The sequence below is a fragment of the Equus caballus genome, chromosome 2, assembly GCF_041296265.1.
Source record: "Equus caballus isolate H_3958 breed thoroughbred chromosome 2, TB-T2T, whole genome shotgun sequence".
NCBI lineage: Eukaryota > Metazoa > Chordata > Mammalia > Perissodactyla > Equidae > Equus > Equus caballus.
Genome location: NC_091685.1, coordinates 21,659,531 through 21,682,993, shown reverse-complemented (window position 1 = coordinate 21,682,993; position 23,463 = coordinate 21,659,531). Strand labels below are relative to the sequence as shown.

Sequence of the window (23,463 nt, the reverse complement as noted above, 5' to 3'; positions counted from 1 at the left end):
GCAATGCCTGTCACATAGTAAAAATACAAATTAGCTATTATCACCATCATTTCACCACCACCACCATCATTTTTAGCATCTGACTACATTATTTACAGATCTGACTATATAAGAAGATCAGGAAGACATAACACAGAGAACCAATAAAATTATTCACCTGTTTTTAGTTGCTAAAAGGGATAAAATTTAACCAATAAGCACATTTCTTACGTACTTCTCCCTGGGATTGAAATGGACATCCAAAGTACCCCTGAGCCCTCCAGAACTGAGCTCAGTTCCTTTATACATTTGGGAGGAAGGGGTGTAAATGGCACACACAGGCAAACTTTCCTTAAGTTAGATGGAGTTGTTTCCTTCCTCCAACTTTTGTGCACAGAACTCCTTGAATATTCCCTCTCTCATGAAAAAGAAACACTGTAGTGATTAAGAAGAGTGTGAAATTCCATAAATTTTACAGCTAAAGAGAACAGTTGTGATAAATACACTGAAACAACAAAATCAGCGACGAGAGTCTGGGCGGTGACAAGCAGCGGTGTGACATCTGGCGGAAGCCAAAGTCACAGCAAGGGGGAGAGAGGTGGGCGTGAGGAAGCATCCTGCCGAGCGTGGACACAGAAAAGGAGAGGAATTGACAGTCTTCCTTTGGAGCCAGGCCAGCCTTTGCCACCTCTAATTGAATAGGACAACGTTGCTATGAGTGAGGTGCCGTGGAGAACAGTGCAGGTTCTTTTGTGACGTGCTGCAACCTGGAATGTTAAGCAGCGTGTGAAGCATACTTCCATTCCTGGAGGGTCAGTAATTTGGAAGGAGATGCAGAAACCACCAATGGGATAAAGGAGTTTGTCTAGTGATGACAGTGTTTTAACAAATAGACTTCTAAACACACTAAACAGAGAATGGGCTTTGAAGGGAACAGTGCTTACTATTTCTTTTAGCCTAGCCAGTGTCAAAGCAACCTAAAATTCCATCTTTGGCACTAAGTATTTCACACAAATGCAGTTTACAGAGTTAGAGGGGATCTAAAAGCTCCACTAGTTTATACAAAATCCCTTCTACAAATGTGGGAACTCAAGTTCAAAGAGGGGACAGTGACTCGCCTAATTAGCGTCAGAGTCAGGACCAGGCCTCCTGATTCCAAGTCTTGTGCACTTTTCTAGGAAACCATGCTGCCTCCACAAAATGGAAATTAGTGTGAAATATGATTCAATATGTAAATGCAAGTTTCACACTCGAATATTTCAAAATGTACTATTTTGCATACCGTACCTATTGTTCTCTATTTCCTCTATCACATCTTATATGACCAATAACACTTCAAGTTTTAAAAGGGCAGGTTTAATTAATTAATTTTTAATTAACAAATCAATTATTATTTTCTTACACTGGTGCTTTGAACTCTGAATCAGGAGCTTGTTTCCAATAACCAACAGAATTTACTAGCTATCCACTTTGGGTGGGTTTGGTGGTATAACTTTAAAATTTCAATGTCAATTTTGCTGTTTTAATTAAAGAAGGACTTTTGTACCTATATTGGAATTGCAATATTCACTATTTCAAACACTTAAAAAAAAAATCTCAAAGATTTCAGCAACTTCCAACTGTCCTCGTGACCGAAGTACCTTTTCCAGCTCTAAAAGATTATGGTTCTAGGATGGGGTGGTGGTTGGGGAAGAACTACCTAACCTTAATGTCTACGCAATACAGAAGCATTTGTGCCGTAACTTTAATCCTCTTTGATGCGGTCCTTTTTAAGGAAACCCATAAATCTCTTTTCTAATAACAATGGTGACTATGCCTTAAGTATAAATGTACAGAGTTCATAAAAAGCTTCAACCAAATCCCGAGAGAGTTCTCTGAGACTACAACACAGGATAATTATGAAATGGGTGGATACCCTAATCAACTTCACTTGTACATTTGGAATGTGAATATATTATAAATTCAATAAATGTTATTTGACATTTACTATGTGAGAAGCACTGTGCCAGGTGATGAAGATGGAAGCCTGGATCTGGAAGGCGCTCACAAGGTAGACAAGGGTAGGAAGGATTACAGATAGAGGAAATAGCATACATGCGAAGGTAAAGAAACGTAGGAACACGAAATGTTTGGGTACTGGTGAATATAGGACATGTATACCTAGTGAATTACATGATTTCAGCAGGAAGCAGAGAGGAAATGGGATGACAGGAACTGGGACGATACCGTCATTGGCTTCCTAAAGAGTATGAACTTCACTATGTAAACCATGGAGGACCAGTGAAAACCATTCCCATTCCCCTGCTGATTCAAGCCTTTTTCATGTCTCAGAACACTGCAGAAGCAGTAGGGATGCAGGGGGAGATACGGAATATGAGATGTATTTAGAAGGCAGAACTGATAGGAATTTACAACTAGTAGAATAGAAGATGAGGAGTTAAGAGGACTCTCAATAAGGGGAAATGTGGTAGAGTAAATGTAAAAAGCTCAATTTAGATCCAATGAGCTTAAGTTATGCTGTGCAAAGGCAGCTGGCAAGATAAAATAGTATACAGCCAAATTTATGAGACCAAATGAAGAGCCAGCCAGTTAGGAGGTTTTATTTACACACACGTTCCTATGCTCACATGTGGAAGACAGTGAAGAAAACAATTACAACAGGATACTATGGCAGAGGTATTCCTAGGTTGCCATGAGGGCACAAAGAGGTTGAGGGTAACGTATGTGAGTGGGAAGCACAGAGAAAGTTTTCCGAAAAATGCTGAACTGAGTCTCAAATGACAATTAAGAGTTACCCATCTGGAGACGTGCAAGTACATTCAGGGGAGAATGACCAGCAAAGTGGTGTAGGCCGCAACAGCAGAGATACAAGAGAGGAGACATGGCAGGCTAGGGGAAGTGCAAGTGATTCAGTATGAAGTGGACAATGTGAGTGAGAAAGGGGTCAGAGGCAGGTCTGGGGAGAGAGCAGGGGAAGCAGTGAAAGAAGAGAGATGAAGCAGAGAGGCTAATCTCTAAGACTATGAACTTTTCGTTTTCTTTATTTTATAGTATCTATAATAAATGCAAGAGACTGTGAACTTCTAAGTTTAAGAGAGCAGTTCTGGGGAGCTGAGAAGAAACTGGACTTTTTTTCTTTCATGATCACAAGCTGGGACAAGTCCTGTTATCCACTGTTGCTACAGAGAAAAAAAAAGAGAGATGAGTTGGAAGTTGAAACAGTTTCCTCTTAATCCTGTGACTGAAAAAAGTAGGAGTTTAAACTGATCAGACTCAGAATCCTACACTGACCTTTCCAAGAGGGAAGCTAAATTAAGCTGATTGCCTGACTTTCCTGATTCTCTCCTGTTTCAGAGACATTTCTCTTTCGTAACACTAAAAAACAAAGCAGCTCATGTTTATAAATTCTCAGACTAACTTGAGATATAAGGAAACAAATGTGCCTCAACACAAAGCAAACCTTTGATTTTCAGAAGCCCAAGACAAAATAAAAGAAACACTAACTCTGGAAATGAGACTAACTAACCAAGGTTTCTCTTTTTCTTTTCTTCACCTTAGGTCTCTGAAAGTGTATTTGGTATAACTGTTTGATGCTGGCAGATGCAAAATCATAATATAAAAATTGTCTTCATTTTCCTTTAATAATACTTAGCTCATGTTCAAATGTTTTTGCATAACACATTGGCAAAAATTCTTATAATGGTTGAGTGAACTTAAACTCAGGAATGTTACAGCATTTACAACCAACATTTTAAACTTTAAAAGCAAAACATCTTTAAAATTATTTGAAAGAACTATGATTTTAAATGCCATGAGTCATAAGATAGGCATGTGTTTTTGTTAAAAAAGCAATCAAAATCCGAGATCAACCGTGGCTTTATAACTTTACATTTGTGTTACCAGAGATAGCCACTTGGCCGTGGAGCCTCAAGTGCCCTATTTGAATGTGGGGGATACTACTGCTTGCCTGTCAGCTGTGAGGAATGAAAAGTGCTCATCTGTACTAAAGGTCCTTGGAGGGAGGCCTAGAAAATAGTAGGTGCCCGATAAAGGTCAAAAGAATCTGAATTTTAGAAGCAAAAAATTAAATATTGTGTATATTTCAATTTTTAGCAAAATTAGATTTTAAAGTTCCCCTTCAATAATCCCCAAATTTCTGTCAACTTTACCTCTCTAAAGCTATCACTAACCCCAAGTTTGAATGATTCTCCTATTAAAGTTGTAATCTTACTGTAATTAGAAGTTTAGAAATTTAATGAGTTGAAATGCAACATGGCACAGATGCCTTATTATACCAACTAGTTAACAGTATTTGTTTTCTACATTAATTTTACTTGCTAATCAAAAATACTGCTTTCTCCCAAATAACATCAAAATAAAATTGCTGATTGTGCAATGGTAAAACCAACAACACCATGTCTGCAACAAGGCCACTTGAATTCTTTTTTTCATGAGCTGGCAATTCCCAAGGAAAATTTAAGACTCCATAAACCTTTAAGTCAGTTCTCAAAAGATACAAGGGCAGAAGCCATGTATTGTATACCACCAAGGCTTATATTAAGTTGTACATGTTAAGCATGCCCATGAATATCTATGAATGTTGAACATCAGAGCTGATTCAACTCCCTGAGTTAAAAAGTAAGGTTTGCTGGAAAAGATTATTTAGGACCATATATGACATGTTTTCGGACGTGCACAGCAACTATACGTAGAGTATTAAGAAAATCCTGGGGAAAAGACTGGGAGCCCTCCTATTAGAAGACATTAGCAGCCTAGGTCTAACATAAGTTATTCCTACCTCTTTAATAGACCTGGAAACTCCTCAGTGGTCTCCCTGCTTCCTTCTTCTTTCCCCAAATGCTCCACCAAAGAGTAGCCAATGGTCTAACCAAATCTCATCTGATCATGCTTATCACCTCTTAGCCAATAAGAGAGCCCTGCTGCGTTTAGCATAAAGGTTTTCATCGGTCTTCATAACATGGACTACACCTCTCTGGTTTCAATTTCTTACCATTCCTCTAAAACCCTCAGCCATATTTAACAAACTAGCTCTATGTAGAAGAAAATCATATAAAATATTTATTTATATTTGTTTTTCAATCAGTAGAGCCCTAATTTGCATACAGTACCTCACTAGTTAAAACAGATGAAAAATTAGGAGTAGGAGGCTCAGAGAACTATTTGTCCCTGCCCTGAACATCATTAGGAAACCACAGTGCCTAACCTAACACATTCTCTCATGCACCTCCTTGATTTCATCTTTGCCTTAATGACAGCTAGTCCTTCAAGGCTCAGGTTAGGCCCTGTTCCCAGAGCACCTATCTATCCGAAGGGCTACTGTAGTACTTGACACTCTGCGGTGCAATTGACTGTTTACTTCTCTGTTTCCCCACCTGAAGGCACACTCTGAGCTTTCCACCTTTTCCTCAGCCCCAAGGACAATGCAGGCTGTAGATTTGCTGAATGAATGACTATCAGCACCTATGAAACTTCTCAGCTCTAGGAGGCATCAGAAAGGGAAATGTGGAATTCTGGTGGGTTATTTCAGTTTATAAAGATTTAGAGATTATTATTTCCTCTCCTTTCCCTTTTACTTTTCAAGCTAGTTAATCCTATTTGTTCTATTGTCTACACTCAAAAGTAACAATAAATCTGAATTTATTTTTTCCATTTTTAACTTTTCAAAAAATGTGTTATGCTTTCCTGCCCTTTTACCCTTGTTATTTTCTTAAACTCTTTTGTGAAATAACACATAAAAAACTGCACAAAATACACATATACAGCTTAATGAATAAAATGAATACACATGTTAACTACCTCCCAGGACAAGAAATAGAACAGTCAACTCTCCCTCCAAAGACTTCTCACCGACCTGCATTTTAGATTACTGATTTTTTGGGAGAGAATAAAGAAAACCTCATTGTCTCACTGAGTTTTTGGGATCAGCCACTGAATTCATATCCCTGCACAATCCTAGGCTGGGGCAGGTAAAAAGAGGTAAAAAGAGGCACCAAGAAGCCAAGGTATATGTGTATTTGTATCTGTGAGTGTGAGGGCATTCCCACCAGGCCAGGGCACTGGTTTAAAGTAATCTTAAAAGGTGTGATAAATCTTTACTTCTAATGGTAAACATTTTCAAAATAAAGCATGTTTTTACTAAGCAGACACAGTATTCTGCTGCTCCTGGCTTAAACCAAACCTTAACAGGAAATTACATAATTTTCAAGATGCAAGTTTCAAAACCCTACAAATTTAGACCATTTCCTATATTGGCTCCCCCTCATTGTAGGTAGGAAAGATGCTTTAAGTGAAAAGTTGGCATTAGGGGGTTGCACAATCCCAGCCACCCAACAGGATCATTCCATTCAACCAGAACTGGGGTTCTCTCTGCTCACAGCAGGCATCCAACAGGGTAGCACATATATGCTCTCTGAGTGAGAAAGCAACACCTTCTCACATACAGCCCCCTGGAGAGAGATGGGGAAGGGGAGGGGGGAGGACTTTACACCTGCAAACTCCTAACTCTATCAGCACTAGGGCTGGGAAAAACAGCACATATTTAAAAAAAAAGAAAAAAAGGTTTCCTGATAAAGCCAGTAACTTTCAAGAGCTATCTTCTTAAGCCATTTTTTCTTAGAAGACTAGTAAGTGTAATGATTCAACATCCAGGTCTTTGTCTTCCTTCAAGCCCTAATGACTGTATAAGCAAACTGCTTAAAAGGGCAGCTGTCAGAATTCTTATTCTTCTTGGTAGAAAAACACTATAAGCACAGAGTGTTGTCATATTAATTAAGGCATCTCAACTTCAAGGCACATCTGTCTCTGGGCCTTTGGATCATCAAAATGACCACCAAAAATAGAACAGGAGTATCTCCAATGGGGCAGACACAAGCCAGCCCCAATCCTAAGAGACTCCTGTGAGATGCAACTTGGGATGCACATGTGTTTTGCAGTACCACTGAATATCCATCTAAATGTAGGCATGTTTTCAGTTTTTACTTTATGTCTTACTTAGGCTAGGAGACAAAAGTAATTAATAGACATATAACTCTTGGCCCACAGTGAACATCCTGTTAGCTGACCAGGTCCAGTATGGAAGAAAACTGTTCTCCAGGTCCAGAAGAACTGCTACTTACACTGAAATTCCATGAGCTTCACGATGAACATCTCGATTTTTTTTTTTTTTTCAATTTCCCCATCACCAAAAAGAAGCCAGCTCTGTCTGTCAAGATGCCCAGGCTGTGTGGCAGTGGTGTCAAAGGCTGCCATTTGCTCCAAGGCACTGCCATCTGCAGCAGCACAACATTTTGTCTCCGGAAAATAAACACATCTGCCTTTGCCAGTGTCCTCCCACTGAGCCGCCCATCTGGAGCAGGTGAGCTGGAAGGCAAGCCTGGGCATGGGTGAGACGGGGGCAAGCAGGGGAGATGAGGCCTCAAGGGAGATGGCACACAGAGGAAGAAGGCAGTACTGTGTCATGTCACATCCTGCTAACCACATTTGCCAAAAAGCATGTGAAATTGCCCTTGTTAGTGGTATTTTAATCACACATAACAAATGGTCATATTTAGGGGACAAGACCTGCAAAGTCAAGGTTTCACCTGGACCATCTGTTCACAAGGTCACAGATACCAAGAGATGATGTCTTTGTGCTAGCCACCAAAGGCATGAGGACAACAACTCTAGTGGTCAGAATAGAAGGCTCAAAGTAACAGGATTCTTCTAGGAAAGGAACACACTAAACATGACTACTATTAATCAGACCAAACACGCATTTAGGCCACAGTGCTGGGACAAGTCATGGCCACTTCTGGAAATGACTAATATCTGAAATTCTTTCCTACATATTCTTTCCTTTTCACTGAAAAAATAAATTCAAATCTGTTTATAGTCTTGACACCAGATCTTTACATCATACTATTTGGGGGCCGGAAGAAACCATAAAAATGATTCAATCAAATCCTCTCTTTCTCCCAAGGCTTTTCAACGAGCTCACAGAAGAGCTGGTGCTAAACCTCTTGGAGCAGGGCTCTTGCAACTATCCCACTAGTTTTCAAACTTTGGTGAGAAGTGAACACTTTTTTCAAGTAAAATCTTAAATGGAATCCCCAACATAAAGTAGATAAAAGTCGAGTTGATCTATATAAAGCAGAGCTAAAGTTGTGCCACACTGGTCTTCTTTGGTGAGTCTCCTGAGGCAGCTTCATGGAACAAAGTTTAGAAAGTTCTACATTGGGTTGAATGATATTCTTCAAACTCATTATTTCTACTGTTTATTTGCTAAGCATTTACAAGTATAGCCGTATAAAAAGATAAATTACCAAAGGCTCACCAAGCACTCCAGAAAAGGTTCTATGAAAACACTTTGGCCAGTGAGTAGCAGTAGTAAAGCCTGAAGATTACACACCGTGGAGGCCAGCACTGTACTCTAAGCCTTGCCACAAACTCCACATTCCCCCAAGATATCAGATTTGGCTGGTTCATACCTCAGTCTCCACATATATAAAATGGAGACCTTGGTGGATTATCATAGATGATTTTAGGGCATTCAGATAGGCTACACCAAACATGCCACATAATTCATTTCAAGCAAGAAACAGCCCCATTACTTATCACTCTCCCTTCTATAGCCCACTAATCAAATCATAAGGAGAATTTTAAACAAGCATTGTGCAAACTATTCCTTTAAGACATTACAAAATTTTCAAAATAATCCTGTTAAAAATCCAAGTAGCAGCTCCTTAACAATGAAGTTACTTTTAAATTAGATACTTAGTATTTTCCAGGGAGGTATCATTCACTCACCAGCCCTGGAGGTCTAGGGCTTAAGATTCACTGCTATCGCTGCCATGGCCCGAGTTTGTTTCCCGGTCAGGGAACTACATCACCTGTCTGTTGATTGTCATACTGTGGCAGCTGCATGTTGCTGTGATGCTGAAAGCTATGCCACCAGTATTCAAAACACCAGCAGGGTCATCCATGGTGGACAGGTTTCAGCAGAATTTCCAAACTAAGGCAAACCAGCAAGAAGGACCTGGCCACCCACTTCTGAAAAAACTGGCCATGAAAACCCTCTGAAATAGAGCATTGTCTGACACAGAGCTAGAAGGTGAGAGGATGGAGAGAAAAGACTGGGCAGGGTTCTGCTCCACTGTATACAGCGTCACTAGGAGTCAGAATTGACTCGACAGCACTAACAACAATCATTCACTCATTCAAAACATATTTCATTTGGTTAATTCTCAGTTTTCCTAATTTGCCACTCTGATCACTCCTTCTTTCTTCATAGATGAAGAAAGTGAGGCTCAGCAAACAGAAGTAATTTATTCAAGACTACCCAAATTAATACAAACCAGGGAAGAGACTGGAGCTCTGGACTCCAAAACCCATGCTCAAAGAAGCCTCATAAGTATTTGAAATTGGGGAGTCAAACCCATAGCAAAAGCCTAATAAGCCCTTTTCCAGCTCCTTGGAGTATAACCAGGAGCAAACCAACTTAAATGTACACATGGATTCACATAAAAACTAAAATGAAAGCTATTGATTTTTTCCCCAATCTGTGTCTTTTTTCATCTCCTCCTGCTCTTTAATCCTTACATGGAGAAGTAATATCCATTCATTAAGAATACTTCAATAAAATTCCCTTCCAGCGTATAAATGCACAATAACACTTCAGTGGTATATGTGGACCTAACTGGATGACATTTATTCAGTAAATATTTATTGTTATATCTTATCTATAAAATCCTATGTGGAGATCTTTTTTCCTTCTCCCCAAAGCTCCCCAGTACATAGTTGTATATTCTAGTTGCAGGTCCTCCCAGTTGTGTTATGTGGGATGCCACCTCAGCATGGCTTGATGAGGAGCGCTAGGTCCATGCCCAGGCTCCAAACGGGCGAAACCCTGGACCGCCAAAGCGGAGCGTGCAAACTTAACCACTGGGCTATGGGGCCAGGCCCCTATGTGGAGATCCTTACATTTTATTAGAACTGAATATTTTATGCTTCCCCAAATGCACAAACATACTTATACATTAGTCCAGTAACCAATAAAGGAGACAGTGAAAGAGTATAGTATTTGAAGTTAGAATCTTACCTCAGCCTTTTATAGATCAGCTATATATGTGCCTTTGGTAAGCTCAACCTCTCTATTAACCAGCCTTGGTATCCTTGTAAATAAAATGAGGATAACACTCATCTTACGGTGTCATAATAAGCACTAAATAACGTCCCATATATAACGTCACATATATAACTATCTAGAGTAGCACTGTCCAAGAGAACCTCCTATGATGATGAAAATGTTCCATATCTGCAATGTCCAATAACGGTAGCCATAAGCCATATGTGGTTATTGAGCACTTAAAATCTGGTTAATGTGACTGAGGAACCACATTTTTTTAAAGAAATAAAAGTTTATTTCTCATTCAAAGTCCAGGAGACTCTCACCCAGGAACTGAATTTTAAATTTGTTTTAATTTTAATTATTTTAAATTTAAATAGCCACATATGACAAGTGGCTACCATACTGGACTGGGTTGATCTGGAAAAAAGCTTAGCACATAACAGACAATCCACACAGGTTTACTTCTATTTTCCCTATCAATATCAGTAATTTTTTATACCCCACTCTTTACTAGCAAATCAGGTCAACTAAAATACCACAACAAAGAATCTCCCATAAGAAACTCACTTATAGCTATTAAATTGCCTCTTCAACCAGAAAGCAAAAACAGCATAAAAACAAAAGTGATTTATTAGTTATATGTGCCATACACTGTGCTAACAGCTTTGCATGATTACCTCATTTAATCTTTATAATAATTCTATGAAGTAGGTACTATTACTTTCTAGGTAGGGAAATTAAGCTGAGAATTTGTCCAAAGAATATAGCTGGCAAGTCAGCGAGCAAAGATTTAAACCCAGGCAGATTAAATCCAGAAACTGTGCTTAACCACTAGGCTAAACTGCCTGCATTTTAAAGAACCAGTTCACACAAGATTCATTATATACCCTGTCATAAATAAATGTCCTCTGAACCAAATACCACACACCCACATCCAGCAAACTGGAAATCAAACAATCTGAGATATAGACACACAATTATGCATGGTAACTGGTTGACCAAAAATAAGCCTCATGTGCCAACTGGTCTAACTGTGTAAATGTACTAAATCTAGTGGCTTTGCATTTATATTAGAAAGACTGAAAAACCACCACTACCCTTCTCTCCAGAATAAAGTGCCTAAAATATAAATTCATATTTCAGAACTAACAACCTATACTGATAGGAAGGTAGAGGAGTAGGGATTAGACCCAGAAGCACAAAGCAGAGGAAGTCAGTATCTACTAGAGCCCCATGTCACTGTCTAGAAGGGGTATTTATTTGTTAAGAATCAAATATTTCTGCCAGGAGATTAACCAGATTCACTGCATTTGCACGAAGCACAGTGCCATTCTTACTCAATTCTAAAAGAAGCTTAATTCACTTAATGTCTAGAGCATTTATGACAAAGTGTTTACTGTGCTCAAAGCCAGAATTCTTCTTCCAGTTCTGCCCGACAAGTCAGAGGAATACTTTACACAGCAAGCCACAGCATACTCTTTACTGAATACCACAGGAACTTCTGGGTGAAAGTAAAGGTCACATACGACCGACTCACTTTGCTCACTCAGGGAGGAGTGAACAAGAAAAGGCGACTGACCTTTTACCCAGATCAGAACTATGTATGTAAGTTTGTCTCCTCCTCCCAATCCATCTTGTCTCTAGTTTCTCTTCAAATTTCATGACCTTCATATTGCACAAGGCCCTTGGTCAAAGCTAGCACTAAGAAAAAGAGATTCCGTTTATTGAGACATTCTCAAATAGTATTATTAGGTACTAGAAAATAAACTGCTTTAAAGATCTGTAATAAACAACTTAAAAAAAGTAACACCTGTACTTATTTAGATTTCTGTCATAACTCAGCTTAAGCAAATGCACACGAAACTAAAACCATAATAAAAATACAAAGAGCACCTCTGTTCTAGAAACACTACTGAAAAACCAAGCAGCTAATGAAGAACACTCAATTATGGCACCATTAGTGTAGCTTTGCCTGACCTGCTGTGTGACCTGGAGCTAGTTCTTCTGCCACTTTGTGCCTTTCATTCCCTATCAGTGATAGAGAATTATCTACTATATCTCAGTGGAATAGTGAGCAGATTAAATTATTAAGCAAAATGCTTTGGGCAAAAGCCATATGAATGTTAAATATTATGATTTACAAGCATTCATTTCCTCGCACTCCTGTGGGGTTAGGAAGTTATCTCGATTTCATAGATGAGTAAACAGGCACAGAGGGTAAGGTCACATGGTGAGGCTCCAATTACTTAGTCCCTGTGGGAAGGGAATAATACACACCTTTACCAATCATAGGAACCTTTTTGGGACATCCTACACAATCTTTAATACATTCAATCCTTAACTTAATGTTGCATTTTAACATGCTGTCTATGGAACAAAGACGGTTTCAAGATAGCAATACAGACACAACAAGTGAGGTGGAATAATTTTTTTTTTTTGAGGAAGAATCAGCCCTGAGCTAACATCTGCTGCCAATCCTCCTCTTTTTGCTGAGGTCGACTGGCCCTGAGCTAACATCTATGCCCCTCTTCTTCTACTGTTTTTTTAATATGTGGGACGCCTACTACAGCATGGCTTGATGAGCGGTGCCATGTCTGCACCCAGGGTCCGAACTGGTGAACCCCGGGCCACCGAAGAGGAACGTGCGCACTTAACCACTGCACCACCTGGCCGGCCCCCCAGGAGGAGGAATCATTTTGTGTGCTTTGGAGAGTATAGTCACAGAAAGACACAATCTCAAGATGAAATCTGCACTATTATTTTCAAGGTTTCACCTCCACTACCTTGTAGGGACTTTCAACGACAGGAATTAAGAAACATGGTTTGCACGAAAACACTTTGAAAAAAACTTTAAAAGCTTGTCACAGGTCTTTCTGTTGGAGAATTTGCCCCATCCAAATTCTCTGGGAATGCGTATTTGCCCTCTGGGCTTTAATTAGCAACTCTGCAAAAAGAGAAAACAAATCCAAAGAGACCGAAGAGTGATGAACAGCAACAGAAAGGGCTCAGAAAGGCCAAAAAACGGCAAAAATACTACTTGCATGTAATCGGAATGTAAAGCAGCACAGATCTTCCTGCTGGTACCTAAGGCTGCCGGCTCTATTGCTTACCCGACTCCGGAGACAGTCAGCCAGGTTTCGGCGTGTGAAATTAGCTGCTGCTGTGGGAGACAATTCATAACCTGGCACAAGAGATAAACAGTCACACTTAAAATGAAGCAGAAGGAATAACAGTACCCCAAATCATTCCACAACCTTGTTCTTACCCCCTACCACCCACTGTACACTCAGAGTATATGAAGTGCACAGAATGAGGGGTGCAATCTTTCTTCTCGTCCCTTTCCCCATTCAACAGTTGTGAAATAGCTGGTCAGTACTGACAGTAATTCCTGGCCATGAAACAGAACCAAGGTAACTATTCTGTGGTGAGATAAAATTCACAGCCTTCCTTAAGTGATTCATTCATCAACAGACTGTGGTTTCCTCAATAGAAAGAAAGGGGTACAGATACACAAGTGTGGAAAAAAAAAAAGAGGTGTTGAGATGCCAATTTTTTAAGTTTATTTAAAAAGGATATTAAGAAAAGAGAGGCTGGAAGTTAGGACAGCCTCAGAGTCATACTTTATAAGGTTTTTTTTTTCTTTTTATTAAGATTATGATAGTTTACAACCTTGTGAAATTTCAGTTGTACATTATTGTTAGTCATGTTGTAGGTGTACCACTTCACTCTTTGTGCCCTCCCCTCACCCCCCCTTTCCCCTGGTAACCACCAATCAGTTCTCTTTGTCTATATGTTAACTTCCACCTATGAGTGGAGTCATACCGAGTTCGTCTTTCTCTATCTGGCTTATTTCACTTAACATAATACCCTCAAGGTCCATCCATGTTGTTGTGAATGGGACGATTTTGTCCTTTTTTTACGGCTGAGTAGTATTCCATTGAAAGTAACTTTATTAAGTATAATATGATTTTTTAAAAGTACGAGTCACAGAAAAAGAATGCTTCCATCACTAACTACAACATTTTTAAAAATAGAGTATCTCAAAAGTAAAACCTTTGAAAAAAGTTGTAACACCAACAAAGTATAACCCAGAGGAATGGCATCATGTGTGCATTTAACGGTGCACTCATTTTGGAAATTAACTCCCCAATAAACTGGGACTAGTGCCAGAAGACACAAGAATGACCCACAACTCAGTGGACCCACAGAGAAAACACCAGTTTAAAAAGACAGATGGCACGTGGTTAAGTTATTCCCTACAACATTTCAAACACCAGCGTCATATCGGGTACAATCTAGATTAGAATTCAAACAAATATTTAACAGCTACCATGTTTCAGGGTCCATGCTGTGCTAGGTGCTTTGACATATATTACCGAATTCCATCCTCACAACCAGTCTATCAGTACATATTAAATCATAATGGAAGCAACTCTGGACAAGCAGGAATACTTTCAATTTTCTATCCAATCCCCTGAACACCAGTAAGGACTTGAGAGTTATCTTAAAGGCAGAAAAGTCTGATGCCTGACCATCTGCATATAAATTTTTTCTTTCCCTTATTTTAGCTCAGTTCTTCAACTTTAATATGTAGAAGAATTACTGTGTAGGGTTACATACACCGAACTATACTTGACAGGTAACTTCTGGGTTTTGTTTTTTTTTTAATATGTATATATTTTTTTGCTTCTGCTTTTTCTCCCCATATCCCCCCAGTATGTAGTTGTGTATTTTTTAGTTGCAGGTCCTTCCAGTTGCGGCATGTGGGACATCACCTCATCGTGGCCAGATGAGCAGTGCCATGTCCGCGCCTGGGATCCGAACCGGCGAAACCCCAGGTGGCTGAAGCAGAGCACGAACTTAACCATTTGGCCACGGGGCCGGCCCAACTTATGGGGTTTTAAGGACAATTTTAACCATACACAATTCTCGTTTATGCACTGACTTTAGATCCTAAAACACATGTAACAAGCAGCTCTCTCGACTCATGTTTACTCCTCCTCCCTCTCCCATGACAAGAGAGTAAAGTATTGCTGTACCTACTGTACTTCAGAAACATTATTGGTATCCCTCACCTGCCATGTAAGCAAAAAGTAGAACCATTAACAAATAATTGTTGAGGGGCGGCCCCGTGGCCGAGTGGTTAAATTCATGTGCTCCACTTTGGCAGCCCGGGGTTTCGCCAGTTTGGATCCCTGGCGTGCACATGGCACGGCTCATCAAGCCATGCTGAGGCGAGGTCCCACATGCCACAACTAGAAGGACCCACAACTAAACATACACAACTATGTACCGGGGGGCTTTGGGGAGAAAAAGGAAAAATAAAATCTTAAAAAAGAATAATAATAATAAAAATTCTTGAAATATTCTGAACTTGCTTAAACCTAAGTACCATGTGTTTTAGCTTCCTGAAAGGCAAGGACTGAGTCTTGTTTATCATCGAATTCTCTGTGGTACTTGGGAGAGTGCTTCACATAGATGAGGCCCTCAAAAATATTTATGGAATTGATTGCATGATGCTAAATTTGCTGCCTAAAAAACTATGAACGGATCATATCTAGTCATATTACACATAAAATTATATTCAAAGTAACTTCTTTCATAGCTCTGCATTATACCAGTGCTGTGTATAACAGTGTTATTAAACTGTGAAGTAAGTTTCTTTCTGCTAGAGTGGCACTATAAACTTTCCTGGCTTAGAGAGCTAGTGGCCAGTATTATTGCATAGGGAGGCTTTCTCAGTGGATAAGAATCTCTCTCTGGGGATAGCTCCAATGAGGGCTTGCAAAATATCTCACAAAAATCCTAATTATCTCCCTAGACAACAACCTACTAGTGAGGCAAGGCAGAACTCTTGTATGACAGAGTGACCTCCTACAATTACACAGAGCTTTATGTTTACAAACCATTTTTATGCATATTTTCCATTAATATTTCTAGAGTCTCATTTTAGAAATAAGGAAAATAAAGCCCCAGAGAGGATAAGTGACTTGTCACATAAAAAAAATTAGTAAAACCGAGTTTAATTCAGGTCTTTTAGGTCTGAGATTCAGATATACTTTAGCTCAAAGCACATCTTCTGAAATATCTAACACTTAAAAAGTCTGATATCACCATGCTCATCGACAAGATGGTGTTAGTTTTATCCCCCAAGTATCAGTGTTTTAACGGTTCTCTTTTCTGCTCTGTGATTCTTGTAGAAAAATCTTTAGGATCAGAAGGAGGGTCTAGACAAGGTTTTAAAAATAGGAAGACTCAAATAAAAATATGACCACACCAGTCTGCTCATGTGCAGAACTGCTAGTAGAGAATATTCTTTTTCAGTGCAAATCTAAAGATAAACCAAACAATGCTACATTCTAAGTATTACCCACCATTTCGCATCTTGTAAAGTTGCACATTTTTCTGAATATATTCTGCAAACTGTACAGTGTCGCCAGCCTCTCCAACACATAGGAGTAAGATTTTTTCACTCATCTTAAACATCTTGTCATGATCTGCCCAAAGAAAAAAACACCCACTGTTAGAAGTTACCTTATCAGAAATTTCTTGCTATTATATAGGCAATCATAAACAGGTTTATTAATTACTATACCGAATAATTTTACTAATCACTATTTTTAAAAGGCTTTAATGGGCAACTGTATTAAATACTCTCTTTCACTCTCCATGTTAAACTCCTCAGCATATTTTATTAATGTCAATTTCAGTTAGAGAATATATATAAAAGCTGACAATTGAAAATATAGCTAAAAACACGTAAAGGCATTTGAAATGCAAGCAACAGAACAATCAAAGAAATGAAAGTATCAAGTCAACAGCCATTATCTTTAGGCTCATGATTTCAAAGTCCTGAAATGTCTCTATAAATACAAATGTTAATTATATTTATACACATACAAAAGCATATATGAAAAATACTGGTCTTGAAATTAAGAAGCTATCTCTAGAAAGAACAAAAAATTAACTGAGGGGGCTGGCCCGGTGGCACAGTGGTTAAGTTTGCACATTTCACTTCAGCGGCCCAGGGTTCGCTGGTTCGGATCCTGGGTGCAGACATGGCACTGCTTGGCACGCCATGCTGTGGTAGGTGTCCCACATTTAAGTAGAGGAAGATGGGCATGGATGTTAGCTCAGGGCCACTCTTCCTCAGCAAAAAGAAGAGGATTGGCAGCAGTTAGCTCAGGGCTAATCTTCCTCAAAAAAAAAAAAAACTGAGACTATAAATCATCTTAAAAAGTAAATCAACTCCATTTCTAAAGCAAAGAGAAAATTAAAATGACTTCCAAAACAAAAATTCTAACAAACATCGTTAACACTAAGCTTTTTAGAAACACTTCGAAAATCTCAATACTCTAATCTTATCTAGCTGAACCAGACTCATTCAGATTAGATAGAGAAATAAATATTCAGATAGCAATTAGTGCCCAAGGAAGAAAACTCCATATTCAGTCTGTAGCTTCAGAAAAAGCCTATCTCCCCATCTTATTCTCACTTTCACTTTTCATTTTTCAAGTAGTGCTGAATAATCTTCCCTGGGAGACATGTTTTCTGTTTGAAAGCTTCTGAAATGTCAAAATCCCTAAATAGGATTTAAAGAACAAAATGCTACAGTCAAATACTTCACAAGTGTTTGAGAGTTGTAGGCAACAGTAATATGGCTTCTTAGACTTTGGGGAAAAACCCACAAAAAATGTGCCTGTGGATAGTATCAAACCCCCTTGAAACTCCTAAACAAACACACCTTTATTATAGGCTACAGGAGATTTAAAGACCGTTTGCAAACTTTTTATTAAAGAAAAAAATTCACTTAAAGGTATATTACCAATGCAAAGAAAAAGCACCAGAAGAGTCTTATATGCCACTGGCATCTAAGTTCTTGCCAGTGGCAAGAGTATGGGCAATTTTTATTTCCTTCTTTTTGCTTATCAATATTTCCTAAAATGTCTATAGGTGACATGCGTCATTTGGTAAGAAAACATTTAAAAAACTGTTATTTTGAGGGGAAAAAAAACTTGTTTACAAAGAACTTGCCACCTTTAAAAGAAATGCTGAAATTTAAGGCAATAAACTGTTCAATTTTGAAATGAACTTAATATAACACCTAAAGTGTTTTTCAAACATCTATTACACGTCCAGCGAGTTGTGAAGGGCGATATGAAAACAAAAGCAATAGATGCTAATGGCTCCCTGCGTTGTGCGGGGAAACAGCCTATGCAGCTCTACAGAATTTCCGGTCCCTGACAAAGAACTTACAAGATCCACACACATGAAACAAATGAACAACAAAATGAACATCAGTGTACAATATACTGTGGAAAGCCAACTGGAACTAGAACCCCACAGACCTTGGCTATAATCTGGGCTCAGCCCTCCCCACTTGGGCAAATTATTTGCCCTCTCCAAGCCCCAGTTTCCAAGCATGTAAAATGATAACACTATCACTTACTCCTGCCTAACTTATAGGTGGGGAAAACTGTACATGTTATTATTATACTCAGTGTTAAACAACAGAGTTCACATTATACACGCTACAGGAATTTAGAGAAAAGAATTCTGTGTGGGCTGAAGTACTGAGTAATTTAAAAGCAATTCCATATAGGCCTGGAGACAAGAGACATGAAATGTGGCATGTAACCAAACTGAAGAGTTGTGCCACTTTAATAAGCAAGCAATCTCTGGGAAACATCTTCTCTATGGTATCAAACTATCTTACAAATGATAAACCAAAAAACTGACTAGAACTATTATTCTCATTTTATACTTAGAGAAAACAAATTCCAAAAGGTTACTCATTTTCAGCATTCGTGCCTATCCTACACAAGTCCCTCATGAAATGAAAGATACGAAAAAGTCCTCATACAATTCCAAAGCTGCTATAATAAAAATTTTTATACCAGGAAAGGCTATAGGGAAAATTAGAGAGAGTTGAGCGCAATTATTTCCAACTATCTTTCAAGAACTAACTCAAATTCATCTTTCTTCCACATCCCAGTGACCTTCCTTTTCTCTGAATACCCTTAGGATATACTCCTGAAATCATTAATTTAAAACTAACCTAGTACTTACTAGTGATACTTCTTTATCATACAAAATCACCTTGTAGTATTTATTTGTTTTCTTAATGTCTTAGACCTCTATGGATTATACCTAGTATGTTGCATCCTCTGTAACACCTAGAAGTACACTCCACTCTTCAAAGTCATTTCACATACGTTTTTGTGATGACACAGATCCCCTGTAAAGATACTGACTTGGTTATTGCTCTACCTAGAAACTACTTCATGCTAAAATCAATCACATGCATGTCAAAGGCTTTACTATTCAAAAAAATGGACAGATTTACTCTCAAAACAAATTTACTCCTTTGGAAAGTATGGTTTACAAATAGAACTTCTACAAACTTATCATGGAATTTCGTAAAGTAATTTGACATATCATAGATGTTTAACAAATCACTTTTAGGTCTCTCTTCTTCAGAAAGAACAGAACTCAGGCAAAGTCCCTCAGTTCTTTCCAGCTCCCCAAGCGATGATAGCCTGACAATCAGATGCCTGTCGCTTACAAAAGCAGTGGTGGACACTATTTTGCCTCTGTTCACATACTTCAGGAAACCCCAGATTTAATCATTTTTGTCTCCTTAAACCCAAGAGGAACTGTTATCTGCCCTCTAAGCTTTCCCTAATCTTTAGAACTAGAAAGAATCTCTTCTTCCTCTGGATTACCTAAAAATTATCTCTGCTTCCTCTGCACTACCTGAGAAGTTTGATTGTACTTTTCATATGCAGTATCATTTTCTAGCTTGTGTTATAACTGTTTGTACACATATGAGTCTGTATTAAATTGTAACTTCTTTTAGATACAGGCCACATCTTACTCTTCCTTGCATTCCTTCAGCACCTAGCACTGTAACAGGCACAGAGGTGCCCAAAATCTATTTGTCAAGTGAACATTAAATCATCAGAGCGAAAGCATAACATTTTTTCAACAGTACCATGTCTACAATCAATTATGAAAACACAATCTTAGATTCCACAGATCAACAGGCAAAATCTTTTTAAAATTATTTATTGAGTACTGACTATAGGGAGACGGTGTAGCATAGTAGTTACGGGCAAAAGATATGGAGTCAAACTGCATAGGTTTGAAGAACCTGGATTCTGCCACTTGTGACCTAAAGCAAGTTTCTTAACCTCTACACTCCAGAAATATCATTTGTAAAGTAGCAAAGTAATAGAACCTATCCCAAAAGGTTAAACGAATTAATGTAAATCATTTAAAATAGCAACGGTACTTAGTATTCCTACTACATAAAAACTCACTTAGAATTTAGTACTAGTATTTCTACTTAGTATTTATTAAGTATTAGCATTAGTACTTAGTAAGTACTAAGTATTTCTACTTAAGCATTTAGTATTTCTACTACTAAGTATTTGTCGCGGTGCTAAGCATTTGCACAAAAGTTTTTCACTCAATCCTCCCAACAAGCTTAGGAGGCTGGTATCACTAATCTGATTTAACAGATGAGGAAATCTGGGCACCGTGAAATAACCTGTAAAAAGTCACAAAGCGAATAAGTGACAGGGCTCCAGTCCCCTGACTACTTAAATACAAGGAAAACTTAACAGCCAGTGCCCTGGAAAAGGAGGATCAGAGCTAAGACACGGGGAGATACAGGCAGCAGAAGGGAAATGCCAGGTTTCCAGTCGTACAGTCTCACTCTCCCCAGGATCCCACTTACGGTGTCAGCAAAGTAACCTCATTAGTAGTGACAACAAGAAACTTATCAGAGATTTGGGGGCCTCTAGGGAGCCTGGAGCCCGGCAGGAGCTTAAACACTTAAAAACTGAATTCCTTAGGCAACTCTCGCCCAGCAAGCATTTAGCGAAGGCCAGAGCACAGCACTGACCCAGGAGCCCCGGGGGGGAGTGAATGTCAAGGCCCTAAACTTGTCTGCCCGCCTCCTAGTTCCAAAAAATGAGCAAGTGCTGATCAGGGCAGGCGGGCTTCCACCTCGCAGACTTCCCTGGTTGGTACTCATCCAACCCTACACCAACTCTCTCTGACTGCCCCTCCACCCAGGCCCGGCAGGGCCTCCCCTACTTCCTCTCACCGTCCTTCATCTGGACAATATTGCTAGCGGCCACCCGGTCGGAGGCGACAAGGACATAGTCGGGGCCCTGGATGCCGATAAGGTACTCCATGCTGGCGGGTGGCAGGAGGCCGGGGGCTGCAGCTTCAACAGAGAGCGCGCCTCGCCGGTTTCCGGGCCTCACCGGTGAGACAGCACCACCCAGCGAGGCTTCGCGCGACGCAGGCCGCGCGACCGCCCCGGTCACTGGCGCTTTCGGATGACGTACAAGTGTCGCGAGAGGTTGGAAAGTGGGCGTGACGTTGGGTGTATTAAACTCTGTGCTCGGCTGTCGACCTGTCCCGGTTCCTTGCAATCCGGGCACTGCGGATGGCTTATGTTATGTAGCGCCTAGTTTCTTTCTTTATAAATTGAGAGATTGAGACTTGCTTGAGGATGAAATCACGCACTATGTATAAAGGGCCGAGCACATGTGGGTGCCAAAAAGGCGTGCGTCCCTACGTGGTCGTTTCCCTTCGTTACTCGGTAAAGTATCGCCAGAAACTCCTTCCCTGCAAGTCGGATTAGAGAGAGAAAAGTAACCTTGACAGGAGCTCTATTTACATGTTTCACAAAAATAAAATATAGTTGAGTTAAAGATCTAAGCATTAAGACTAAAATCATAAAAGATCTATTTACAGGTGTTCCAACCTCAAATTACATGCAGTTGTTACCTTTGGTAAGAATGATTTGAAGGGAAGACTTCCACTTTTTATTTTATACGCATCTGTATTGTTTGAATGTTTCGAAATGCTCATGTATTACTCGTTTTTATCAATAGGAAAAAGCGCAGCTAGCCCTTTATATCTTGCAGCCAGTCTGGGAAAAGATGAAATATTCCGTGATTAGTTTCTGTCATCCATGATTGTGTCTTCATACTAGCCATGCTAACTTCCTCGGAAATGGAAAACCAGTTGCAATTATATCTCCAAACAGAACTATTCAATTCACTTGCTTCTGCAGAAATGTGCAGTCCTTACTCCATTCTGAATGTTTCTTCCAGCTCTCTGCCCATGCAGAAACACAGAGCCTGAGGAGTTTGGAGTGGCCCATTTATCTTGGGATGGATGCCAGGGGCAAGTGAGGTCATTAAGTCAAGTATCCCACTATGAACGCAGATGCATCCATCATCCTAGAAAGATCCTTTTCTAAACACCACTGGAGAAGAAGTCTCTTAAGTCTTTCTCTCTCTCTCTCCCATCCTCTCCCTCTCTCATTATGTGTGTTTGTGTGTTTTTTAAATGCCAAAAATACATAGTTATACTATACACACACATACACAAATAATACAGAAGAAATGAAGAGTTAAATATCTCTCCTGCTCCCGCCAGAGGTAACTACCCACCAGATGCATGTATTCTTCCAGACCTTTTTTCCTTTGTATATACCAATATTCATTCATTCATTCATTCACAAAGGCTGCAGCATTCTGAATTGGGAAATTCAATTTTTAAAAAGGACCCCACCACACAAAAAATAAAGGACCCAAAGATTTTTCAAGCTGGCTCCTCCCTCTTCCTCCCCAGGACTCTTTTGAAATCCCCTCTAGCTAAGTCACACCAGAGATTCTGTAACTTCCTGTTAGTGTAGAAGAAAGTGGATTTTCAAGACCTAACTTGTTCTATCTCACTAAGAATCAGAGGGAATCCTTCCTTCAACTAAAGTCTTAGGATAATGGAGTCTTAGAATTGGAAAGAATGTCTGTAGAGGTTCCGGAACTGGCATGATGTAGCCAACTTTTTCTGTAAAGGGCCAGATAGTAAATATTTTTGGCTTTGCAGGCCATATGGTGTCTGTCACAACTACTCAACGATGCCACTGTAGTGCAAAAGCAGCCATAGTCAATACATAAATAAGTGAACATGGCTATATTCCAATAAAAGTTTATTTACAAAAACAAGGCAGGGGGAGGGGAAGAGGTGGATTTGGCTCATTTGGCCATAGTTTGCAGATCTCTGATGTAGTGGGAGACCTGTAAATCAACACTTAACTCTGGTCACAGCCCTACCTTTTCCCACTTTGGTGCAAAATTCATTGAGCTTCAACTTCCTTATTTATAAAAGGGACATTTAGAAGAGAGATTTGCTTGCATTTCTCTTGAGATGGGAAGGAGATGCAGGTTTGGATGGTTCCATAAGTATAAGGAAACATATCCTGCTCCTTCATTGGAAGTTTGGCAGGACCTTAGGGAACATGGCCATACTATGGGAGCTGCCAGCCTTGCCAA

At 39.5% G+C, this 23,463-nt stretch overlaps 1 protein-coding gene across 3 annotated transcripts in view; it reads right to left on the bottom strand.

Annotated features, from left to right (window-relative positions):
• The window catches only part of PSMB2 (proteasome 20S subunit beta 2), a 31,724-nt gene extending 8,785 nt beyond the window's left edge, over window positions 1–22,939 (bottom strand). The window contains exons 1-5 of one of the 3 annotated variants that reach the window (XM_001503676.6): window positions 22,582–22,939; window positions 21,911–22,055; window positions 21,219–21,748; window positions 16,480–16,602; window positions 13,216–13,286 (exon numbers count right to left, since the gene is read on the bottom strand). In XM_001503676.6, the coding sequence (XP_001503726.1) occupies window positions 13,216–13,286; window positions 16,480–16,602; window positions 21,219–21,309 (285 nt within the window). In that variant the 5' untranslated portion in view covers window positions 21,310–21,748; window positions 21,911–22,055; window positions 22,582–22,939. The remainder of the gene's footprint in view (window positions 1–13,215; window positions 13,287–16,479; window positions 16,603–21,218; window positions 21,749–21,910; window positions 22,056–22,581) is intronic. The other 2 variants (XM_070260442.1, XM_070260441.1) reach the window with 2 other exon arrangements.
• Window positions 22,940–23,463: the final 524 nt, after the last annotated feature.